Genomic DNA, 26,701 nt, shown 5'->3' with positions numbered 1-26,701 from the left:
CTTTGGTGGGTGACATTTTGGAGAATGTATGGTAGTTCACACCAATGATGGTAATGCTGGTCAAGTTTAGCTGCCTTGTTCCAGTACCATCAGGGTCCCTGGGTTCATTTAGTAGAGGGTTATCATGTTGCTGCAATTAGTTGTCTTCTCCTCAAGAAAAGCTGCTGTGTAGTTGGTAAGAGCTCGATATTCTTCCTTAGTATCCAGTAAGTGGTTTTCTTTGGCTTTTGGTATATAAGTCAGCTTTGTGATAAGCTGGCAGTGGAGGTCATCGTAGAGGGGGCCCTCGTGCATGAGGTGATCCCAGTCCTCAATTCCTCCACAGGTGCATGTTGGGTCCTCTTCTAGGCCAAAGGTTGTTAGTTTTGCCTTTATTGAACCATGGCCAGTAAGCAAATACGTGGCATACAGGCCTGGAGAAAACCATAATGGGGATTTTGGATAGATTCTGCTAACATCTGGGATGAATCTCCTGGTGATTTCCCCCTTGGTTGAATTTGTCCAGCGGTCCTGCCACACCCGCTGCATGTGTGCTTGAAGTCTCCTCTTCTCACATTTTTGGTTGTTGGTACGATTCAGCTCGAATCCCAAGCAGGTCTGAGACACGCCCTTAGAAAGATGATCCAACATTCCATTTCTCACCACCTCCAGGTCGAGGGGGAGGGCCCCCACCAGGACCTGGAGGGCGTGAGTACTCACAGTGCAGCAGGCACGAGAGATGGAGAGCAGGACTGTGCGTTGAGTGGAATCCAGGTTTCGTCTGTTTACTGCAGTCGTAGCCTTGCCAAACCAAATTCCGGCTGCATATGTAATCACAGGGATGAAGATAGCCTTGTAATACAACGAGAGGGTTCGCTTGCTGAGACCCCAGTCCCGACGGGATATCCTAGCAACCATGGCAGTATAGTTTCTCACTTTGGTTCTGATGTATTTGAGATGAGCTTGGAAGGAGAGTTTTCTATCTAGTACTATGCCAAGATATTTCAGTTGCTCTGACAACTTTATGGTCTTGTTTCCAGTTTTAATCTGTGGTGGTCTTGCAATACAGAGAGTTCTTTTAAGAAGCAGAGAGTTTGTTTTTGATGGTGATATGGTCAAGCAGTGTGTTTTTGCCCAGTCCTGGAGGATTTGGAGTGCATGGTTTGCCAAGGTCTCAAGCTGGGCCCTGGAATTTGCAGCCACCATCAGGATGAGGTCATCAGCAGAGGCTTGTGAACGAACCTCCCCGAGGTCAAAGCATAGAAATTCGTCCATCACAATGTTCCATAAGGTTGGCCCCAGGACGGATACACCGTGGCTACCCCCTGGGGGCAGCCACGGTGTATCCGTCTTGTGAGTTTCTGATAAGGTGCATTTACTGTGATCACCCTATTTGAGATGTAGCTTTTCATGATATTGAACAAATTGTCCGGTACATTTGCTTGGGGAGCAAATGTACCGGACAATTTGTTCAATATCATTGTATGCCTCTGCTTCTTTGTATGCCTCTATTTCGTGCCCAGCGCCGGCCACAAGCATGTTCAACCGGTTCTGTCGAGCAGGCTTCGCGCCTGGTTCTGTCGAACAGGGCCCCGCACACAAATGGTCTAAATAATAATATCATCTGTTTCTTTTCCGCATTTCTTTACGAGGCTACCGCCGTCTAAATGTCTAGTTACCCACATTATCGTCACTCCAAGAGCACTCTCTCGAGTCGACTCGAAAATTACTCTTAGCGTATACCATTTAAAATAGTTTCTGTAGAACGAAGAAAATTTCCATGTAACGAACATGTTGCCACTTGTTTTTACTAGGATTTCCCAGGTATGTCTCTTGTTTATGTATTTCTTGATGATACAGCCGCCTCGTATCTCTGTGCATTAGCATTAGTTGAGGCATATGATGCAAGAAAGAAATCTTATACAGCATCAGCCAAAAAAAAAAAAAAAAAAAAAAAAACTTCCCATTTCATCCATCCGGTCACTCCAAATGTTTGTCTAGTTCAGCCTTAAATTTATTTAAGCTATCAACTTCCACAACAACAGGTGGAGGCCTGTTCCATCAACCAACTACCCGCTGGCTAAAGGCAAACTTCTGCACATCTATAATAGGTCAGTACTGTGTGTGTGCCATCAGTTTGTCAAGAACTTTGCCCAAAATTGGGAGCAGGGCAATGGGTTGATACGAGTTTGGATCCAGTGCAGGGTTTTTGATTTTTGGATCCAGTAGAGGTAGGGTTTTTGATCAAGATTTTCAGTACCTTCTTCCAAGTCTGAGGGAAGTTCATCTTGTAGACGTGTTGTAGAGATTTTCAAGAACAGAGGGAATCATCTTCCAAGCTTCTTTGAGGATTTCCTACCTTAATTCCATCAATTCCAGGGCATTTGCCAGCCTTGCTTGACATTATGGCCTCTTCAATCTCTTTTCTGGTAAAAGGGTTTTCTTCAGTTGTAATCTGTGATATGGTTGATTCTCTTGGTTGTTTACGTTGTCTACCGGCTGATGTCATCTGGATGAACAACGGCCTCCAGGATCCTATTCACGGACTCTTTCTAGGCGGTAGTTTCTTCATTTTGTCCATCTTGGATATAGGACAAGATTTCTCCAGGATGGAATTTTGCGGTTACCAGCCTGTACACAAGACCACAAGGGTCCACGTTGCCACTTGTTTGTACTAGGATTTCCCAGGTATGTCTCTTTTTGTTTGTGTATTTCTTGATGATACAGCCGCCTCATATCTCTGTACCACTCCAAAAGGATTGCTACATCATTTCGACTCCTAGAGCGATCTCTTCTTGTCCTCTGATAATCTCTCCTGGCTGCCCTTGTTTGCATTCTCATAGTTGTGAGATTGTTAGTCCACCAGGGGACATGGTTGGATCTTCTTTTCTTCTTCGGAATGGAAATTTCAGATGCTTGTATGATTGTTTTGCACCTCATAAGTCTGGTGGTGTGCGGGGAGCTTTCTATTACATTCTGGGTACCGTTCAGTTATTATGTGTTGAATCTGGGATTTAAATGTGTCCCAGTCTGCTTTTGCAAGTTTGTACCTCGGCAAGCTGTTTACGTGATGTGTATGGCATGGTGTGGTTCTCTGGGATCTGATTACGACTGCATTGTGGCCACTTGTGGTCCACTGCATATTAACTCTCCATTCTGTTACTTTTCGGCTTGGGGAACTAGTGACCATGGTGAAATCTATGAAGGAGTGACCTGTGGGAGTAACACAGGTGGATGGATGGCCTGGTTGTTGTTTTTGTTGTAGGGGTTTTAGGAGCATCAGCGACTAAGGCCATATTGAACATATGTAAATTGCATATGTTCTGAGGTCGATTTTCTATTTGCAAGATGAACACGCCAAGTTTCGGGAGAGAAAACTATGCTACCCTCGCCTGAGCCGACTAGCTCAGCCACGTTGTGAAAAAGTCTCATAAATTCCTCACATCATCGACGAGGTTCGAACTCGGGTTTTTACACCCAGTGTGGGGAGGGAGCGATTCTATTAACTGTGCTACCTACGAGGGCGAGCTGGTCTGTTTAGAGTTTGCATATTGTGTGCCAGTATCACCTGTTCAAATAATTCGCTTTTGGGGCATGTACGGGAACTATTAACTGGAAAAGTATTGTTCGCGCCTCTGGTCTTCAGGCAATTAGTGCTGCTGCTGCTTAACATGAATTAAGAGTCAAACGGATTACCATTCTGCAACTTAGTGTTACTCTTAAAGCCCATCTAACAGCCTATCCCACATGCCCAGAAGTCGTGCTGGTCACCTGATTGATTACCGTTTACCCGTTTACCGGTATTCAACACGACAGGCAAATAATTCATTTGAAATAAATACAGTACACGAAATGGCAGACTTACGTAATTTTCTTCTTCTTCTTCTTCTTCTTATTATTATTATTATTAGCCATATAGTGCAAGCAAGTCTGAGGTTTATGCTGCACCAGCCAAAAAATATTTCTGAGTCATCCTGAGAGAGAGGTAAAAGGGAATCACCAAGAAAGAGAAGAATGATGATATCCAGCTCAGAACCCTGGATGTGCCAAGCCCATACTCACCAGATGTGAGCCCCTGGGGTTGTTTTTATCTGGATCTGTGTATCATATTTATATTTTGCAGTTACAAAATAGTTTGTTCATATCATATATTTAAATTTTTTCTCAAGGTAAGCATGTAATTTTTATAATGAAAAATATATCTGTGAAACTTATTTTTTAGCATATGGTTATAGCTTCGATTCTCTATACGATATCAATTTTTTAGCATTGCTTATAAACATCACGAAACTCTTAATCTGTATGGGTAAAATATGATAAAGAAAATTAAAATGGGAATTTTTTTTCCCCGTGGGAAAAAAGTGCACTCTTTTACTGTGATTTCCAGAATTTCAAAATGAATTTTTTTTTTATTTTTGTTGTTTCATTACATTATATATGAGATAAGTTGTAATTCTTTTCTTTTTCAATAAATTAATAATTATTTACTCCCTTTATTTTTTAATCCAAATATTTTGGGGTGGCAAATTTTATTTCGTGTACTGGCAGCATTTAGGGTCCTAGCAGCCCTGTGTTTTGTAAAATATTAAAATCGTTATAAAGAATAACAAGTCATTATTATTGTATCGTGTCATTCACTAAAGTGATATTATAAATATTAAAATGCGTAATATTTTAAAATACTTTTTTTTTATTCCTTACTACTATCGACTGTTCTTATGCTACCTAGGTACACTGATAATTTTTAAGAAATTAATATTTATAAAGACAAAAACATTTTTATGCAAATAATTTACATGATATTTATATTTTGTAATCATATTTATAATTTATAATTTACACGATATCTATATTTTGTAATCATATTTATAATTTATAATTTACATGATATAAATAACGGAAACACATACTTAATAATTTATATAATATGAAAATATTTTATTTTCACCTTAATAGCTTTTAAAAAAAAATTAAAAAATCACTATTACAAAAATATCCCGAATAAGTTTTGCACAGGGCCCCGCATGTAATTCTTGAACAGGGTTCCGCAAATTTTTGGGCCGGCCCTGTTCGTACCGTTCAAGTACCATTCCCAATGTAGGAAGTAGTATCCATGTACTTTTAAAGTAGTATATATAAATTCTTTATTCATACCAATTAAAAAAATATATATAATAAATAGTACACAATGGTAACCCCAGATCAGAAATTTCTGGGGGGGGGGGGGTAAAAGCATGATAAAATGCCAGCTATCAGCTTATTTCCGTGTTTTTATTTTATTAATACTACTGTGACAATTTCTATCAGTGCAATTTCTATAGGGTATGTCAGGACTTTTAAGTTCCCCTATATATACAAAATTTGTATATACAAAAATATGCCACCCCTTCCCACCATATGAAATGGTCTAGTAATAAAGGTTGTCTACAGACCTTCCTTACAAAACTAAAACGTTATTGTATGAATAGGGTACACGATGCAAACCTGACCATTTCCAGATGATGGAGGATCTCTTCAAGTTTTTATTCACTAACCGGAAAATGTGCGCGTTGCAGAAAAATGTGCGCGCATGCAGAGGCGGATTTAATGGCGGGCGCACAGGGTGCGCGCCCTGGGCCTCGACTTCTGAAGGGCCCACCCAGAACCCCAACAAATTAGTTGAACGTATTAGTTCAAAACTTTGTGATTATTATTATGCTATTATTAATTATATTATACATATATTATATTCAAATTTTATTGGAAATAAAACATTAATAGTACATAATATTTTTTTTTTTATTTAAAAAAATGGTTAACATGTATTTTTATTTTCCCTGTCTCTCTCTTTTTTTTTTACGAGGCCCAATATTTTCTTCTGCGCCCGGGGCCTCAACCGGCCTTAATCCGCTCCTGCGCGCATGGCGGAATTTGGTCCTTTGTATTATATGTCGTAAAGTGTACAGACCTTTCTTGTTTTGGAGAAACTACCGTCACAGGCATCATGTATGTAGACATGCTTTGGAATTTCCTTTTGCCCCAACTGCAGGATGACAGTGATGACGACTTGATTTTCCAACAAGGTGGAGCTTGTATGCCTGAACAGTGTTTTCTGTAAAGCGGATTGGAAGAGGACTGATTTTGGAACCTCCACTGTTCCCTGATCTGATCCTTTATATTTTACACTCTGGGATTCACGATTCCAAGTGTATGTTATATTTATAGCAGAAACCATTATGGAAGTTAAACAATGCATTTGTAAAGCAATAGGCCGCAATGTTAGGCATATGCTGTGCCGAATATGGGAGGAATTGGATTATAGGTGGGACATCTGCAGAGTAACTAAGGGTGCGCACATCGAATACCTCTAATTAAAACTTGAAGTTATCCTCTATCACCTAGGTATCTTCAAGTATCATTTGAAGATATCCAGATGATCATGTGCTGAACTCACACAATAAAGTTTAATTTTGTAAAGGTTTTTTTTTTTTTTTTTGGATATTCTGTATTTATTAATTTTTCTGCCGGTCCATGACTGAAAAAGTCCCATAGATAGATCCGTTCATTAACCCCAGGGGTTCACATCTGGTGAGTATAGGCTTGGAACACCCAGGGTCCTGAGCTGGAAATCGTCATTCTTATCTTTTTTGGTGATTCCCTTCTACTTCTGACTCTTGTTTTCTCTCTCTCAGTGTAATTCAGATTTTTTTTTTTTGGCTGGTGCAGCATAAGCCTCTGGCTTCCTTGTACCATATAGCTAATAAATTTTCCACCCCAAGAACTAGTGCCTGGATGAGATCGCTTCGATCTTAACAGGGCTCTGCTCTATTGCAACAAAATATGTTAAGGAATAGTTGGGATATGCATTCATCTAAGTCACTTCAGGAAGATCACAGGCTCCAAAAGAATCTCAGAATACGTACCAGTAAAAGTAATCGGCAACAAATATAACTGTCTGGATGATTTGATTTAATATCACCGGAAGGGCTGCCTGTAGTAAGTTGCAGAAAGCCAGGTGTGAAAACACTGATTGGGTCACCTTTACTACAAGTTTAATTAAATTAAATATCTATTTTTGTATATACCGGGCGTCCACACCTTAAATACTTGTCCACGGGTAAATAAAAATGATTTTTCTTTTTTTTTTTTTTTTTTACTTTTTAAAGTAGTTGTAATTAGTTTTCCAAAGGCTGAAAATTTTATCGGGTATGTACACTAATATCCACAGCTATCTTATTTATAATTACTTCCGTTTGTACCTCTGAGTAATAGTGGTCTGTCTGTCTCTTCAACGTCATTAGAAGCGAGCACACAACCTCTACATGTTTAACGGAGGGAAGTATATTCTCTGTTGTGTGGTCACATATTTAGTGAAGCACTCATGAAGCCAGGAATATTTTATTATTATTATTATTAATATTAGCCATATGGCACAAGGACGCCTGAGGCTTTTGCTGTACCAGCCAAAAAAAAAAAAAAAAAAAAATTCCCTGGTTACTGTGTGTGTGTGTAAGAGAGAGAGAAAGAAGTAAGTAGAAGGCATCACCAAGAAAGAGAAGAATGATGATATCCAGCTCAGGACCCTGGGTTTGCCAAGCCCATACTCACCAGATGTGAGCCCTAGGGGTAAGATTTTTTTTGGGGGGGGGGGATGTGTGGGTTTCTGATTTTTTTCTTTTTTTGTCACACGTTAATTATTCAGTCTAATTGTTTCATTTAGGAATTGGTAGAAATCATGTAAACAAATTTTATAGAATGGTTATTTTGAGCATTTATTTACATTTGGTAAGTAGAACTTTAATTTAGTATGAGACTATGGAAATTTTCTGAAAAAGTGCATTTATTCGGCATTCTATATATTTCAGTTAAAATCGGTCATGCTGTAACTCAGAACTCGACGAGCGTTCCGCAGTGAGGGTACATAGGTATTACGTGCTTTGAGTGACTGTAGTTCCAGCTCGCGTGATTACTAAATACAGTGTTGTTGCTAGTATTCTCTCTATCTTATGAACTCCACTTAAAGTGCGTGGTCACACCAGAGTATATGCAGAAAATTTATTAATTAATTAAATTAATTATTTGGAGTTATTAATTAACTCTAAAATAATATATTATTATCCAAAACGTAATATCTTTTACATAAAGGCAGCCGAATGGGCTAGCCGGGTGGGTAAAGTGCCTGCCTGGCAATTCAAAGGTCGCGGGTTCGATTCCCGCCTCGGACTTGGATCAAAGTACTGCAAAAACCTTGGGAGGTGCATTATGGCCACAGAAGCTGATGCGCCAACAACTACCAAAATTTTTTTTTACATAAAGGCTACTAGAGAACAGACTGTGGCAATTGGAAAAACGAAACTGATGCTAGAAAAAAATAATGATCTCATGTATGAGTAAACTAACCTTGGTTTATTCAAAGTAATTTCCTCTCGCGTCCACACGCTGCATGCAGTGATCATGAACCGACTGAAACGATTGGTGGAGGGCCGTGACTGGTATACTGTTCTAGTAACATCTCTGAATACCGTGTCAATGTCATGACTATAACAGCCTTTCAGTAGTGCCTTGAGCTTTGGGAGCAAAAATAAGTATGTTAGCCATAAACTCCCTAACAGTGAAAGCCTTGTGACTTGGTGCGTTGTTGTGCAAGAGGAACCAATTGCCATCTTCTCCGTGGAGGCCGCACATGATGGATTCTCTGCAACAAGCGTTTCAAAACGTCCAGATAGTAGACAGCAATAACACTTTGGCCACTGGGCACGAACCCTTGTGCACAGTTTCCTTACTGTCATAGGAAGTGATGAGCATGGCTTTGATCTTTCTTGACGAACTTTTTTGGCTTTGGAAGAGTTTGCCGACTTCCACTACACACTTTGTCGTTTTGTTGCGGGGTTGTGCTGTAAGCACCCCAAACTATTATATTAGGCCACCCAAATATTTAAATTCATATACTCTATTTGAATTCTCATTATAAAATTAATTTCTCACTGCCTGTTCCTCATACTCATCACTTACTTGGTAGTCTGTTTTTTGTTTCCTTCAGGTATTGAATAATTACAATATTGATTTTACTTTTAATCCATCTATCTATAAGAATTTGCACCTCTCTCTGTTTTATTAATGTAAATTTTGTATATATTTTAATTCTAGTTTTGTATTGAATATTACTGTTTTGTATTTTCTGTAACTTCTAGCGTTCTCACCTTTATTTAGGGTCTGTGTGCCCAGTGTGTGAGAAATGTGTATATATAAATAAATAAATATGCCATTCTCTGGTTGATTTGCCTTTTTTGCTGGAAAAAAAAACTCAGTTTCTGGGGGGGGGGGGGGAACCTTGCTATCTATGCCTGAGACTGACTAACTCAGTGAAGTGAAAAAAAGCCATTAAAGTTCCCCGCGTCATCAATGGGATTTGAACCCAGGCCTTTTCCACCCAGTGTGGGGAGGATGGTGATGATACCTCTGTTGCTACCTGCGCAGACATACTGTAAACACTACGTCTTATCATCCGTAATGAGAGAATTCAGGAAGTTGGGTTTACTTTCAGCAACCTCAACATGCAGTGTTCAACTCGTGCCTGTCATTAACGAATGTGAAACAAACCACGTACGATTTGAAGAAAACGAAGGTTTTCTTCAAATTGTAGGTTATTATTTGTCGAATGGTTTCCTTATTAACACACAGATCATCTGAAATGTGAAATCATTCGGAGTGTTTCATGTCATTGGTAATGATTTCGCACCTTTTCAATTAACTCTGATGCTCGAACTGTTTATGCTGGCTCCGGATGTTCGTCGTCTTCCAGCGATTTTCTTCCGTAGGTGAAACGTTTATGCCACTTGAACACACGTGCACGAGACGGAAAATTCTTTCCATATACTCGTTTCATCATTTGAAAAGTTTCCATGGCATCTTTTCCCAGTCAACCACAAAACTTGATGTTTGCTCTTTGTTCTGTTGTCCCTACATAACACAGGCATAGCAGAGAGTGCATTTCAGCTCACGCTACGTTCAGAAATGGCAGCAGTTTCCTTGCACCTTGAATGTGGTGCTCTAGGAACAAACCCTCTCCCCATTTATTAGGGTCACTCAGAATGTTTATTCAGCTACACATCTGTATTGTGTCTGTAAATTGTGTGTGTTCTCTGGTCAATTTTCCTGTTGTGTTGGACAACAAAAAACCCAGTTTTTCAGTTTCTGGGGAGAAGAACCTTGTTATGTACACCTGGGACTGACTAACTCAGCCATTGAGTGAAAAAAGCCCACTAAAGTTCCTCATGTCATCGACAGGATTTGAACCTGGGCTTTTTCCACCCGGTGTGAGGAAGACGGTGATGATACCACTGTGCTATTCGTGCAGACTGGTGCTCCAGGAACAATCACTCTATCATTTCATATTTACTTCCAGTGAATGGCCGCACCAGCACTCATCTCCTAACATCAGTCTCATTTTCTAATTGCCATACTGTGTAATTAGATAACTGTATTTCATAATTTTTAAAATCAATTAAAAAGTCCCTGATTCTGAATGTTTTCTTCAGCTCCATTCAGAGCTTATGGATATACTGTATACGTATGGCTGGCACATTTGCCAATAACATAACGTAAACCTAGATGGAGACTAGGCACCTGTGAGGTGTATAAGGTCTTGAAAGATTTCAGCAAGCTCAGTGCTGATGGGTTACGTCCTCTTGCTCAGATTACACTTTGAGGGGACATAAATTCAATTGAGGAAAGACAATTGTAGAATAGATATGAGGAAATTTTCCTTTAGCCAGCATATGGTTGATTGAGCATATGTTATTGGGTTTTTAGGAGCATCAGCGACTAAGGCAACGTTGCAGCGTGTATATTGTCTGTCAATTGCATGTGTTCCGAGGTTGATTTTTCTATTTGCCAGACGAATAATCTGAGTTTCCGGGAGAAAAAAGCCAAGCTACCCTTGCCTAAGACTGACTAATTCAGCCACATTGCGAAAAAGACTCATATAAATTCCTACTGCTATCGACGGGATTTGAACTCTGGTCTTTTACACCCTGTGTGGGGAGGATGCAATCCTACCAACTAACTGTGCTACTCACGATGGCAGGTGGTTGATTGCTGGAAAAACTTTCATCTGTCGTTGTGGAAGTTGATAGCTTAAATAAAATCAAGGAAGAATTGGACAATTTTTGAAGTGAATGGATGGTGGAAATGGGAAGTGTTTTTTTTTTTTTTTTTTTGTTTGATGCTGTATAAGCTTGCTTTCTTGCATCACATACCTCTAATGCTTATGCTAAAGACATAATTAATCAAATACACAGATACCAAGGGACTATAAATTAAACTAACACACACTCACACATAAAAATAACCTAAACAAGATAAAAGGAATTGGGTTAGAGGCTAGGAACAAAAAATTGAGCTCTGAAGAATTTTGCCAGTTTTTTCTACTTAATTAACATTTAATTGTTTTACTAAATAGTTTCCTAGTCATGTTCGTTAGCTTATTTTTAGATTTAGCTAGAGATTTTGTAAGTTACAAATTAATATTTGTACAGCTTTTGTATTGGTGCATTGATGTGAATATCGTATCTTGTGACTAGTTGCGTGGTAGTGGAACTGTAGGATTTTAATTGTGGTGAATAAGTAGCTCGAGGGTTCTAATTACATAGGTTGGCATATATACGAGGGGTGATCATTTACTTCTTGGACGGGTGCAAGATTTTGTTTACTATGTGAATTTCTATAACTACCGCTAGAGGTGCTCTCCCTGATCGCCACTGAGCAGACTCTCTGTGTGCATGCCAGTACTTGTCGAGCTAGTGTTGGTTGAAGAGAGTTTTTAAGTATATCATTTTGAAACAAGTATCATGTCAGACATACAGACTGAACAGCAATATGTGATTCGTTATTGTGTCAGACAGGGCTTAAATGTATCGGAAACAGAGTTGATGAAGTGTTTGGTATTGAGTGTCTTGATAGGATGGTCGTATTTAAATGTCACAAGCAATTTGGTGAAGGCCATGAGTCTGTTGCAGATGACCTGGTCAGCTTTCTTCCTCAACAGCTCCTGAGAAAATTGCAAAAGCACAGGAAATCTTGGATGAAGACAGGTGAATTATACTTCAGCATTGTAATTTCAGGCTGTCAGAATATTCATTTCATACGGTAGTACTCAGAATATTGTGAAAGATCATGTGAAAATGTTGCGAATCCATGCTGCCCCCTGGGTTCCACACAATTTGACTCCAGAACAAAAACAGTAGAGAGTAAGTAGACTTGTGCAACAAAATGCTTGATAGTTTAGAAACACAGGGTTAAAACTTCTTAAATCGAATAGTGACTTGTGATGAAATATGGATTTTTCACTTTGATTCTGAGACAAAACAACAGTATAGTGAGTGAAAGCATTCTGATTCACCAAGACCTAAGAAATTTCGAGCTTCTTGTTCGGCTGACAAACAAATGGTTCTTGAGTTTTTTGACACAAAAGGCATTCTTGTGACATTGTGTGCCTCATGGAACAACGATGAATAAGGAAGCATACTCTGACGGTCTCAGAGTCAAACTTTGGTGCAGCTTTCGTGAGAAATGTCAAGAACTTTCTAGTGTGAATTTGTTTCTCCCTTAAGACAATGCCCAGCCTTGTATGGCTAATATTGTGCCGCCAGTGATCACTGCCATAGGTGCCGAGGTTCTGCCATGTTCCTCTTATTCATTAGTTTTAGCCCTGTGTGATTTTTCCTTGTTTCCACATATGAAGAAAGCTCTGAAAGGCAAGCATTTTGTGTCCAACAACGATGCTTACAGAGCTGTGAAATGCTTCCACAGTGGAAGTATTTCAGTCTTTTGAAAAACGGTTTTCAAGAAGCATTTAATACATGAGTATAACGGTGGCAAAACTGTGAAGTTCAAGGGAGAGTATTTCGAAAAGGAGAAATCTACAGAAGCTTGATATGATGAGAATTAAGATTATATTCTTGCTCCATTCTGAAAATTGAATAATTACCCCTGGTATATATATATATTTGTTTTCAGCTAAGAAATTTTATTTTTAGTAAGGCTATAACTAATTTAAAACTCTGTGAACATAACGATATAGTGTAATACTGTACATATAACAAAAACTTGATAGTATAATATGTATTATTACATTTAGGTATCTTTTAGTTTATTACACTGTTAAACAAAATTAACAGAACACATAGAAAACGAGGAGCAGCTTGTGCAGCTTGCAATGAAGTGGGACAAAATTTGGTATGGTAGTGTACCATAGAATAATGATGAAATGAGTAGATAGCAAGAAACTTCAGACAGTTATATATAAGAGACATTTATAGAGGATGTATAAGAATTACCAAAAAGGTCACATTACAGTAGTTGATACAACATTTTTGAAAATACGGTCACATGACGTCAGTACAGTGTATGGCCCCCTACAACAGCTAAATAGGTCTGATAGCGGCGAACTGTGCTCAGTATAAGAGTGTCTATAAGATTGTGTGGCAACAAATCCCATTTTTCCCCCAGCACACATTTTAGCTCACCAAGTGACTGAGGAGTTGGCTATCGGCTGCAATGTCTCTTATATATAACTGTCTGAAGAAACTTCAGACAGTTATATATAAGAGACATTTATAGAGGATGTATAAGAATTACCAAAAAGGTCACATTACAGTAGTTGATACAACATTTTTGAAAATACGGTCACATGACGTCAGTACAGTGTATGGCCCCCTACAACAGCTAAATAGGTCTGATAGCGGCGAACTGTACTCAGTATAAGAGTGTCTATAAGATTGTGTGGCAACAAATCCCATTTTTCCCCCAGCACACATTTTAGCTCACCAAGTGACTGAGGAGTTGGCTATCGGCTGCAATGTCTCTTATATATAACTGTCTGAAGAAACTTCAGACAGTTATATATAAGAGACATTTATAGAGGATGTATAAGAATTACCAAAAAGGTCACATTACAGTAGTTGATACAACATTTTTGAAAATACGGTCACATGACGTCAGTACAGTGTATGGCCCCCTACAACAGCTAAATAGGTCTGATAGCGGCGAACTGTGCTCAGTATAAGAGTGTCTATAAGATTGTGTGGCAACAAATCCCATTTTTCCCCCAGCACACATTTTAGCTCACCAAGTGACTGAGGAGTTGGCTATCGGCTGCAATGTCTCTTATATATAACTGTCTGAAGAAACTTCAGACAGTTATATATAAGAGACATTTATAGAGGATGTATAAGAATTACCAAAAAGGTCACATTACAGTAGTTGATACAACATTTTTGAAAATACGGTCACATGACGTCAGTACAGTGTATGGCCCCCTACAACAGCTAAATAGGTCTGATAGCGGCGAACTGTGCTCAGTATAAGAGTGTCTATAAGATTGTGTGGCAACAAATCCCATTTTTCCCCCAGCACACATTTTAGCTCACCAAGTGACTGAGGAGTTGGCTATCGGCTGCAATGTCTCTTATATATAACTGTCTGAAGAAACTTCAGACAGTTATATATAAGAGACATTTATAGAGGATGTATAAGAATTACCAAAAAGGTCACATTACAGTAGTTGATACAACATTTTTGAAAATACGGTCACATGACGTCAGTACAGTGTATGGCCCCCTACAACAGCTAAATAGGTCTGATAGCGGCGAACTGTACTCAGTATAAGAGTGTCTATAAGATTGTGTGGCAACAAATCCCATTTTTCCCCCAGCACACATTTTAGCTCACCAAGTGACTGAGGAGTTGGCTATCGGCTGCAATGTCTCTTATATATAACTGTCTGAAGAAACTTCAGACAGTTATATATAAGAGACATTTATAGAGGATGTATAAGAATTACCAAAAAGGTCACATTACAGTAGTTGATACAACATTTTTGAAAATACGGTCACATGACGTCAGTACAGTGTATGGCCCCCTACAACAGCTAAATAGGTCTGATAGCGGCGAACTGTGCTCAGTATAAGAGTGTCTATAAGATTGTGTGGCAACAAATCCCATTTTTCCCCCAGCACACATTTTAGCTCACCAAGTGACTGAGGAGTTGGCTATCGGCTGCAATGTCTCTTATATATAACTGTCTGAAGAAACTTCAGACAGTTATATATAAGAGACATTTATAGAGGATGTATAAGAATTACCAAAAAGGTCACATTACAGTAGTTGATACAACATTTTTGAAAATACGGTCACATGACGTCAGTACAGTGTATGGCCCCCTACAACAGCTAAATAGGTCTGATAGCGGCGAACTGTACTCAGTATAAGAGTGTCTATAAGATTGTGTGGCAACAAATCCCATTTTTCCCCCAGCACACATTTTAGCTCACCAAGTGACTGAGGAGTTGGCTATCGGCTGCAATGTCTCTTATATATAACTGTCTGAAGAAACTTCAGACAGTTATATATAAGAGACATTTATAGAGGATGTATAAGAATTACCAAAAAGGTCACATTACAGTAGTTGATACAACATTTTTGAAAATACGGTCACATGACGTCAGTACAGTGTATGGCCCCCTACAACAGCTAAATAGGTCTGATAGCGGCGAACTGTGCTCAGTATAAGAGTGTCTATAAGATTGTGTGGCAAAAAATCCCATTTTTCCCCCAGCACACATTTTAGCTCACCAAGTGACTGAGGAGTTGGCTATCGGCTGCAATGTGATGCCCAAGGGTGTCTCACACATGTTCGATCCGATTTAAGTCTGATGATCTTGCTGGCAATGGCAGTCGTTATATATCTTCAGTTTCAAGATATTACTCCATTACTTGAGTTCTCTTTGCAGTGGTATTGACACGAGCGAAAAGAAAATCTGGGCCAACTGAAACCTTAAAAAGTTGCACATAGGGTTCGGGGATCTGTTCTCAGTATCTCTGCACAGTTACAGTATACCTATCAAAAATAGAAGAGGGGAGGCCCTTGATCATTATTCTGCAACACAAGAACACTGTATCCATTGTAAGTGTCCCTTTCTCTGATGTCGGAGGAATAGTACCACATTCCTCGCTGTCTCCATATGAAATAAACATCTAGAATCTGTTTGTAGGCTAAAACTGGACTCATCAGAGAACAGAACTATACTCCATTTATCAGGGCTCCAAGTCACATGTTCATGGCACAAGTTTCGATGAGCTCTGCAGTGGTTTGGGGTTAATGGGATACAAACCACTGGATTTTTGTGTAGAGTCCACTTGAATTGTGCCTTCTTCAGTCTGGTTGGAAATGTTTACATCTCAGTCCAGTTGTAAATGTTACATCTGTCACTGCATCAACCTAACAGAAAGTTGATGACAGGACCTTGTAGGATTTTGTCTTGCTGTTAGAGCAGATAGCAGCCTGTTCTGGTTGACATAGCTCTCGAGTGACCGTGGCCAGCTATTTTTGTAATGGTTCCTGTCTCCCGAAACTGAAGAGAATATTGCGTGACACATTAAGCTACCATGTTACCTGCAACTGCCCAACTTCAAGTTGTTGTTATTTGGTTTTTAGGAGCATTAGCAACTAAGGCCATATTGCTCTGGGAATATGTGGTGGTCATTCCCTGACCTTTCTGCATCCTCCGTATCAAGAAGCATGTGCTATGCACTGCTGCTCCTGCCCACCTAGCTACGGAGGCACCCCAGCTTCAAGTCATCCAACAGCCTACCATCTCAAAGAATCATCAAAACGACGACTTGCCATCCTGAGTACTGGAGATGTGGCTATCCCACTGAACAAGACAAAAGAACAGGAATGAAGTGATGCTGTCACAACCTGTTTTTATAGGCATGACTGATTTGCATAATGTGTGGTTTTGTAAGGTGTGAGATTCATTTCTATTGGATACTTGGAATTTGCAAGTCAGGTTGCCTAGTATATCAAATATTTGCCTTTGGTGACACTGTTCTCAATAAAATATTCATGAAGAGCATTTTGTTCTGTTAATTTTGTCAAGCAGTGTAGGTAGTAGTATTATTCTGAACTGAATTTAAACATAAATCATGCTTCGGACTAGAGCAGCAAAGCAACAGGCTCAAGGTAGAGGGAGTGCTGTGGCTATGGGGAGAACTGGGGAGTTTCTCCTATGATTCTCGGCCTTACCAAATTTGTTACATGTGTGATGTTTTCAGAAATCTTGAACAGAATGTGATACAGTCAATGGGGATGCTTCATGTGTGTTCAGTGCAAAGATTTTTAGAAGGAAGAGAGAATGTAGAAGACAGTGAATGACCCAGCCATCATGAAAACTGATGAAAATGTGAATGAAAATGTTAATTGAGTATTGCTGTTTTAGCTGCTATAATAATGAAATTATAAATACCTCTTTCCTGGTTGCCCCCCCCAGAGTTAAAAATGAAGCATTTTATGTTCAGTATACTTTTTAATAAGTCTATTATTCCATAACATGAAGTTTTTTAAGTCCTAAGCCTTTAATAATTAGTTTTAATTCAAAATTTCTGGAAAATATTTATAATTTTTATATCCTAAGACCTTGCATTTACTTAATATATTTTTTCTGAAAATTTTTTTTTTTTTTTTTTTTATAATATAGTTTGCTTTTTGCCTTAGTTTTTATTCTACTTCCGCAATGAGATTTCTTATTGCACTGATTTTACTGTCATGACAGGTACATTCACTGTGATAAGCTTATTTATTGAGTGATGGTGAATGTGCTATTGTTGTACAATCTGTTGTATAGTAGCTTTTTTCAGAAGGGGCTACTGTACTACTTATTTTGGTTTACAATTTTTTGAACGCTTTTACAAACACTTGTTGCTTTTAGATTATGAAATATTGTTACTAAGAAAGCACTACTAAGACTTGTAATGATCTGAAAATTTACAGTCAGCCATGATTGGATTTCATCTCCCATCTCTCTTTCTCCACAGAATTATGTAATTTACAAGTCTGCACCAGAAGTAGTGACAGCAACAGTCAGAAATTCATACAATTTCTAGAAGTTAATGTGTTTGTGTAGTATTGTTATCACTTATTGATGCAAATTTTTGTTCCCTAATTAGATTAGAATTATAGGAATTGGGTAGATATTTCTTTGTTTTTTTCTTGATGTTTCTTTATTCCTTCCTGATATAGATTTACAAGTAACGTGTAGCCTCATTCTGCACATGCCATTGAGAAAACTAAGTTTACTACTAAAGTGTGTATCGACCTCATATTTTGGAGGCACTTCATTTTGAGTTTCCTTGGTTTTGCATTGTGCACTCTAAATATACCAAGGCAACTTTCAATGAAGTGCCTCCACAATATGAGATCAATGCATTTAATAGCAAACTTAGTTTGCTCAGTGCTGTGTACAGAATGAGGCTATGTCCTACTTGTACAATTACACTTTATAGCTCTCTCCCATAGCATAGCAAGAAGCCTTTTTCACTAAATTTGTCAAGCTTATTGATGTTGATTAAAATATCCAATTACAGCCATGAAAACAGATGAAGTTCTTGCTGTTGAACCAGTTTCATTTCCCTACAGTTCACTTGCAGAAGAACAGTTTAATGATAACACTAAGACTTGTTATCCAATTAACCATGGATGTGCTCCACAGGGTCCACCACCAGACAGGTATATTCACTGTGATCAGTTTATATATTTTGTGATAATGTATGTGTTATTGTTGTTTAATTTGTATTGAATAGTAGCATTTTTCAACCTTTTTTTACAGTACTGCCCACCTAATTTGAAAAAAAAAAAAAGAAGAAAATCTGCAGTCCTTTCTATAAGTTGTATTTACAGATAGAAGGATTCCTAGTTTTGGCTTCTCTCATATTTTCATATCCAGAGTATAAATATTATTAACAAAAAAAAAAAAAAAAAAAAAAAGTACTTATCCATTAATGCATGTTACATTTTATTTAATCACACAAATCTTCATATTGCCGCACTGCTTCAATTTGTACAGCAGTCTTTCACATGGAACAGTATTAAACGCTTTTCTGAAATCTTCGTACAGTATGTGATGTCAAAATTATTTTTTAACATCTGATTCTTTTGTTACTGCATCATAGTATCTATACATTCAGATTGGTCAGACAAAATTCTATGCTATGATTGCTGTTCCTATTTGGATGGTCCTACACTACTTATTTAACCAGTGACTCCATTATTTTTTTTTCCTGGAACAGAAGTTAAACTTAGAGGTCTGTAATTATTATACCTCCCCTATTCATCCCTTTGTGAATAGGAGAGATATTTGCACATTTCCAATCCATATGTACCTCCCCTTAGCCATAAATATGAGACTTTTCAAGGATACTCTTATAATTATAGCTAAGAACTACATTATTTACTTTTAGATTTGACAGTTTCTATTCCTCTGTCTTCTAAGTTACCAAATCATTTAGCTTCCATTTATAACTCAGTGGACTTTGTATTCCCATTTCTGAAAACTTCTTCACAGGCAAAAGCAGATGCAAAATATTAGCATTAGTTGAGGCATATGATGCAAGAATGCAAGATTATATGGTAGCAGCCAAAAATAAAAAAAAACCCTTCCCATTTCACCCATCCGGTCACTTCAAATGTTTGTCTAGTTCAGCCTTAAATTTATTTAAGCTATCAACTTCCACAACAACAGATGGAAATCTGTTCCAGTCATCTACTACCTGCTGGCCAAAAGCAAACTTCCACACATCTATTCTACAACTGTCTTTCCTCAATTTGAATCTATTCCCCCGCAGGTTCTTAATCTGAGCAAGCAGACGTATCCTGTCAGTATTGAGCATGTTCACACCATTCAAGGCCTTATACACCTCAATCAGATCACCTTGCAGCTGCCTAGTCTTCAGATGCTGCAACTTGCAGAACTTAAGCTTTTCTTCGTAAGCTCACCCATTTGTTCTTCTCACCAATCTTGTTGCCCTTCTCTGTATTAATTTTAGCAACTGTACATCCTTCCTAAAATTAGGCCTCCAGATCTGTACACAGTACTCAAGGTGTGGCCTGACCATTGCCTTATACAAAGGGATAATCACTTCCTTGTCTCTGATAGCAAAATTCCTATATTACATTGACAAAACTCCATGACCTGCTCTGGCAGCCCATCTGCACTGCTCAGAGAACATCATATCTGACTGCGCAATTACCCCCAGGTCTTTTTCATTCTTCACTTCCCTGAGTGTAGTACCACACATTTGGTATATTTCTCTTGGGTTACTGCTACCCATATGCAGTACTTTTCATTTGTATGTTGTGTGGCTGTGGCATAAGTTATATATATATATATAGGTTTAGAAAAATGTCACAAATTATATAATTTACAAGTATATCTGCCTAACTTTTCTTGATTCTGTTGCAGTAGATTACTGTCATTAACAACTGTGCCAACCTTTGTATCATCTGAAAACTTGGACATTAATCCTGATATACCTTCATCGATATCATTGCTAAATACACAAAACAACAATCAGCATTTGTTACCACTTGTTACCATTTGTTACCACTCTTTGCCATCTCCCACTCAACCATCCCTTTATCCACTTCAGCAACTTGCCCTTAATGGATTACAACTCCAATTTGAAAAGCAGTCTTCCATATGCAACAGTATCAAAAGCTTTCCTGAAATTCAAGTATATGATATCTTAATTCTCTTTTACATCCAATTCCTTTGTGACCACTTTGTAGTATCCAATCAAATTGGTCAGACAAGACTTCCCCTTAACAAACCCATGCTGTGTCTGAACTATTACTGCAGGCTTGTCTAAGTGATCCTGTATTACCTTTTTAACTAGTGACTCCATTATTTTCCTCAGAACAGAAGTTAAACTAACAGGTCAGTAATTATTTGTGTCATCCTTTGAGCCCCCCTTGGTGAACTGGGGATACATTTGCATAGCTCCAGTCCATGAGGACCTCTCCTGACTCTAAGGATGTTTCCATAATTATGGCTAATGGTTTGCTTACTACCCTTTCTGCCTCCTTTAATATAACTGGATAGATCCCTCCCACCCCAGGTGCTTTTCTTATGTTTAACTTCAACAATTTCTCCTCCACTTTGCTCTCAGTTATTACAAAATCACTTAGCTCCCTGTTAAAGTTTGATAAATTTCTGGCATTCACCTCCTTGAATTACCCTTGTGTGAATGTAGATGCAAATTGCTCATTCAGTTTATCAGCTACTTTAGCAGGATCATCAATAGTCGAACTATCTATGTTAAGAGGACCAATCTGATTCATCCCCTTCCTTCTAGAGTTTACATAAGTAAAGAACTCTTCGCTGTTTTTCTTTGCATCCTTTGCCAAAGATTTCTCATAATCTGCCTTTGTCTGCCTAACCTCCTTTGTGACTTGATTACTGACTTATATCTGCCGTAGGTTTCCATGTCATCTGATAATTTATATGCTTCCCATGCATTTTTCTTCTCTGCCATGAGCGTCATTAATTCATCTGACATCCATTTAGGCCTGCACCTTGAACAGTATTTGTTAGTTTGTATGAAAAGCCTAGTAGCCTCCAAGATTAAGTCCCTGAAGGCTTCCCATTTAGATTTCACTGTTGGTAACATCATCAGTTAATCCTATTGTGTAGAATTTAAAATCTGTCTGAGACCACTGTAGTCACCTCTACGAAAATAAAAACCCTTCCCTTTATCCTTGATGGTAGTTACGTCTTTAAGTAAATCCCACATCAGTACACTGTGATCACTGCCAATTGGTGGTTCCTTTATCTGAAAATTCTTTATGCATGAATAATCACTGCTGATAATCAAATCCAGAATATTATCTCCTCTGGTTGTCCCTCAAATATATTGCTGTAGAAAACAATCCTCTAATAAATCCACAAAAGTCTTGCTAGTGTGCGAGTTACCAATCTACAAGTTCCATTTAATATCTGGAAAGTTAAAATTCCCTATTACAAGACATTCTGATTTACTGACCCACTATTTCTCTGTACAACTGTACGTTGTACTCATCTGAGTCATTAGGCCTATAACACACTCCTACTCATTTTCTCTTTCCCAGTGTTTACAAGTATGTCACACTAAACAGACTCAACATTGCACTGTTCACCCATGTCAACTGGATGTACTTCCTTAGATTTTATGTGTTTCTTAACTAACGGCATAACCCTCCTCCCTTCAAACCCTGTCTATTCTTTCTGTACACACTGTACTCCCCCAATTCCAATTCTGCACTACCTATAGCTGTGTGACACCATGTCTCTGATATCCCAACAATATCTGTCTTTGATGCCTTGATCAGCACTTCAAATTTATTTACTATACTTCTAGCATTGGTGTACATGCACCTGTTCTTACTCTTAGTTACCCTAATACAGCCCATGTATTTACTTGTTCCATTGCCACTCCCAGCAGCTCTTGAAATCTCCAGCAACTTGCTCTCTAGGCTGCTGCTCATTACAATAAAAGCAGTGTAAGAATCACTTTCACCTCTGCCTGTGGCTACTGTTAATCTTTTAGTCTGTGAATCTCCCCAAGCTAGCAGTTTTCCGACCCACCTAACGCTGCCTCGATACCATCAGCAATTATTCTTGCACCCTTTCTATTTAAGTGTATCCTATCCCTGTAAAAGCAGTCTCTCCTGTTAGCAAGCAGAGACAATGCTGAAAAAAATTCTATCCCGGAGCCTTGCACAACCTCTCTAGGGCCGAATTGATTGACAAAGCTCTCATCAAATACTCCCTCCTATTGTGTCTGGGCAGAATTGCAGACACTCAAATTTAACCCTAACTTGCGACTTTTTATTTTTCAGCACAGATATATATTCAGTTTTGCCCACATGACATGAATCACACTAACATGTAATTCATGTCATGTGGGCTGATATGGTTCATCCTTTCCCTTCTGAATGTTAATGTAAGCAAAGAATTCTTTACTATTTTTCTTTGCATTCTTAGCCAAAGATTCTTACACTTGGGGACTAGTAATCCCAAAATAACTTATACACTTGATGGGGTTGAATTAAAAAAACAATTAGAGGAAGAAAGGGACCTGGGTGTTATGATACTGGCATATAGGATTTTTCTATTGGTGTCATATTGATGATTTATTGAACAGGATACTGTTCAATAACTCATAGACATAGGGCGGTTATAATCCTGCTATGTAAGTTGTAAGACCATGTTTGGAATACTTTCTTCAGGTGTGGAGACATCATCTGAAAAAAGACATTGAGCTTCTTGAAAGGTTACAAAGACAGGCAGCTTGCATGACGAGATCAGCAAAGGGACAACCATACAAGGATATGTGACCCCTGTAAGGTGCCTGGTTGCAAAGCTACAGAGCTTGACAACCGGGCACCTTTGAGTCACCATAAATTCAAATTACAGGGGAAGAGGTTTAGACTAGATTGTAGAAAGTTTTGTTTTAGATAGTGAATTGTTGATTACTGGAACAAATTTCCTCTGCAGGTAGTTGAGGCTGACAGTTTAAAGAAATTAGAGGTCAACTGGATAGTTTCTATGTGAGGATGGAAATTGCATAATTTGTTTTGAATTTTTTTTATTTACTTTTATTTTTTATTTTATTTTTGGTCAGTGCAACAAAAGCCTGTGGCTTCTTTGTACTATATGACTACTACTAAATGCTAATAATCCAAGGTATCTAGGTTACAGTGAATATTTAATACATGCTTTGAAGGGTCGTTGGTGATTAAAAGGGTTTGAGGTTAGGCTTGCCTAGTATTCTGTTAGGTAAATGAACAAGTTATGTATGGTTATTATTAATAGTAAAGACTTCATAGTCTGTCTTAACTTACCTAATGCCCTTAGTGACTTGATTGCAGACTAGTTTGTATTTACTGTAGGTTTCTGTGTTCTCTGCTAATATATAATCATCATATACATTTTCTTCTCTGCCACTAGTCTCATCAGTTCCATTTAGGTCTAAACATGTTAATCAAATAAAGACTACTGTTTTCTCACATTACTTCTCTAACATGCTGATGTAAAAAATAGTCATCCAATAAATCCAGAAAGCCTTGCTAGTGTGTGAATGATCAACCCAAAAGTTCCCTTCAGTTTTTTGAAAGTTAAAATTGCTCATTATAAGCCATTTTGATTTACTGGCTCACTGAATTTGTCTGTACAGTTTTTTGTTATGCTCACCACAGTTGTTAGGCCTATAACACACTCTTATTTTTGTCTCACAAGTGCCTATGACACTAAACTAACTCAACATGCACTGCCCTAGACTCAGTACACTGGGTTCACTGTCTTTGACTCTTAATTGCTTCTTAACCAGGTGCCTCCGTAGCCAGGTGGGAAGGAGCAGCAGTGTGTAGCACACGCTTCTTGATTAGACTGGGGTTCGAGCCCGCCACCACCAAATACGGAGGATGCGGAAAGGTCAGAGAATGACCACCGCATATTCCCGGAGCAATGTGGCCTTAGTTGCTAATGCTCCTAAAAACCAAATAACAACAACAACAGCTTCTTAACCAAGAGCATAACCCTTCATGTTGTCTGTCCTCTCTGTACATATTGCACTCACTATATTCAAATTTCACATCCCTTATGTCTGAGTTGTTGATAGTTGGAACAAGTTGCCCTCGCAGGTGGTCGAGGCTGTCAGTTTGAATAAATTCAAAGGTCAGCTGGATACTTATCTATGTGAGGAGGGGGGAGCACATATAATTTGTGTTTTCTTATCTACTTTTTTTTTGCCAGTGCAGCAAACGCTTGCGGCTTCCTTGCACTATGAGGTGAATACTATTACTGTTATGTCTGAGCCAGTGGCATAGCTACCATGTAGGCAGACAAGGCAATTTCCTCTGGGCCCAGGCGTCTTTGGCTGTCTCCTGTTTTTGCAATTTTCATTAATTAAGTAGGGGCCCGAACATGTTCTTTACCTCTGGGCCCAAAAAAGGGTAGCTACGCTAGTGGTCTGAGTGGCACCACATCTCCTAATTACCTTACAATGTGTCATTTGATGACTTAACTTATATTTAAAATGCATTAAATTTGTTTGCTATACTCCTAGTATTAGTGTACACACAAGTATACATGCACCTGTTTTTGCTCTTAGTAACCCTAACACAGCCCATGTAACTACTTGTCTTATGAGGACCCCCCCCCCACCACAGCAGGCCTTATAATCCCTGATACTTTGGTCTCCAGGCTATTGCATGTCCCAATAGAAGCAGTGCAAGAATCATTTTCATCTCTATCTGCAGCTGCTGTTACTCATTTGTTTATGTATTTCTTCTGAGCTAGCGATTGTCCTGCTTAATTGTCCAGCAAATATTCTTGCACTCCTTCTGTTCAAGTATATCCCATCCCTGTAGAAACTCTCTCCTGTTAATAACCACAGATCATGTTTGGAAAAATTCTGTTCTGTAAGCCTTGCGCAGTCTTCTCAGCTCTCCTACTTTTAAAATCATTAGTATGAACATGTACAACGGTAATACTGTTGTACATGTTCATTAGTATGAACATATACAACAGTATTACCTTTTGTGCCCTTAAAAGCTGACAGTTGATGATAGTTACAACATCATTGCAGCAATAATTCAGACACAGCATGGGTTTGTTAAGGGAAAGTCTTGTCTGACAAATTTGATTGGTTATTATGATGTGGTCACAAAGGAACTGGATGCAAAAAATAATTTTGATATCATATACTTGGATTTCAGGAAAGCTTTTGACACTGTTGCGCATGGAAGACTACTGTACAAATTGGAGCAGAATGGTATTAGGGGTAAGTTGCTACAATGGATAAAAGGATGGTTAAGTGGGAGAAGACAGAGGGTGGTAATCAATGGGTGCTGCTCTTCGTGGACTAATGTTATTAGTGGAGTCCCACAGGGTTCGGTGTTGGGTCCACTGTTATTTTGTATATTTATCAATGATATTGATGAAGGTATATCAGGCTTAATGTCGAAGTTTGCAGATGACACGAAGGTTGGCAGGGTTGTTAATGACAGTAATGGCAGTGTGCTACTGCAACAGGATCTAGATAATTTGGGCAGATGGGCTAAGAAGTGGCAACTGAAGTTTAACCTTAACAAATGCAAAGTACTGCATATGGGTAGAAGTAACCCCAGAGAAACGTACCAACTGTGTGGTACTACACTTAAGGTGGTAGAAAATGAAAAAGACCTGGGAGTAATTGTGCAGTCAGATATGAAGTTTTCTGAGCAATGTAGACAGGCTGCTAGGGCAGGTCATGGGGTTTTGTCAATGATATATAGGAATTTTGCTAGCAGGGAAAAGGAGGTGATTGTCCCTCTGTATAAGGCAATGGTCAGGCCACGCCTTGAGTACTGTGTACAGGTCTGGAGGCCTCATTTTAGGAAGGATGTAGATTTGCTTGAGCATGTACAGAGAAGAGCAACACGATTGGTGAGGGGAATGAAGGGATCCTCTTACCAAGAGAGGCTTAAGTTCTGCAAATTGCAGTGGCTGGAGACTAGGCACCTGCGCGGTGATCTGATTGAGGTCTATAAGGCCTTGAATGGGTTGAGCACGCTGAATTCTGATGGGATCCTCCCACTTGTTCAGAATACGAACCTACGGGGACATAAGTTCAAATTAAGAAAGGATAGATGTAGAATAGATGTGCGGAAATTTGCCTTTAGCCAGCGGGTGGTTAATTGCTGGAACAAACTTCCATCTGTCGTGGAAGTTGATAGGTTAAATAAATTTAAGGAGGAACTGGACAGGCAATTGGAGGGTATAGTGTGATATTTTTTTTTTTTTTTTTTTTTTGGCTGATGCTGCATAAGCTCCTACACTTGCTTTCTTGCATCAAGTGCCACTACTACTACTACTACTACTACTACTAC

General features: G+C 38.6%; 1 protein-coding gene across 3 annotated transcripts in view; it reads left to right on the top strand.

The window, feature by feature from the left end:
• The window catches only part of LOC150077018 (equilibrative nucleoside transporter 2-like), a 140,523-nt gene that overhangs the window by 20,880 nt on the left and 92,942 nt on the right, over positions 1 to 26,701 (top strand). For all 3 annotated transcript variants that reach the window (XM_090385623.1, XM_090385621.1, XM_090385622.1), the window contains exon 2: positions 18,382 to 18,523. In XM_090385623.1, the coding sequence (XP_090241749.1) occupies positions 18,384 to 18,523 (140 nt within the window). In that variant the 5' untranslated portion in view covers positions 18,382 to 18,383. The remainder of the gene's footprint in view (positions 1 to 18,381; positions 18,524 to 26,701) is intronic.

The sequence above is a fragment of the Mastigoproctus giganteus genome, chromosome 12 (assembly GCF_048544385.1).
Source record: "Mastigoproctus giganteus isolate SK-2022 chromosome 12, ASM4854438v1, whole genome shotgun sequence".
Lineage (NCBI taxonomy): Eukaryota > Metazoa > Arthropoda > Arachnida > Uropygi > Thelyphonidae > Mastigoproctus > Mastigoproctus giganteus.
Note: the sequence above shows the minus strand (reverse complement) of the source record. Positions and strands in the feature narration are given on the sequence as shown.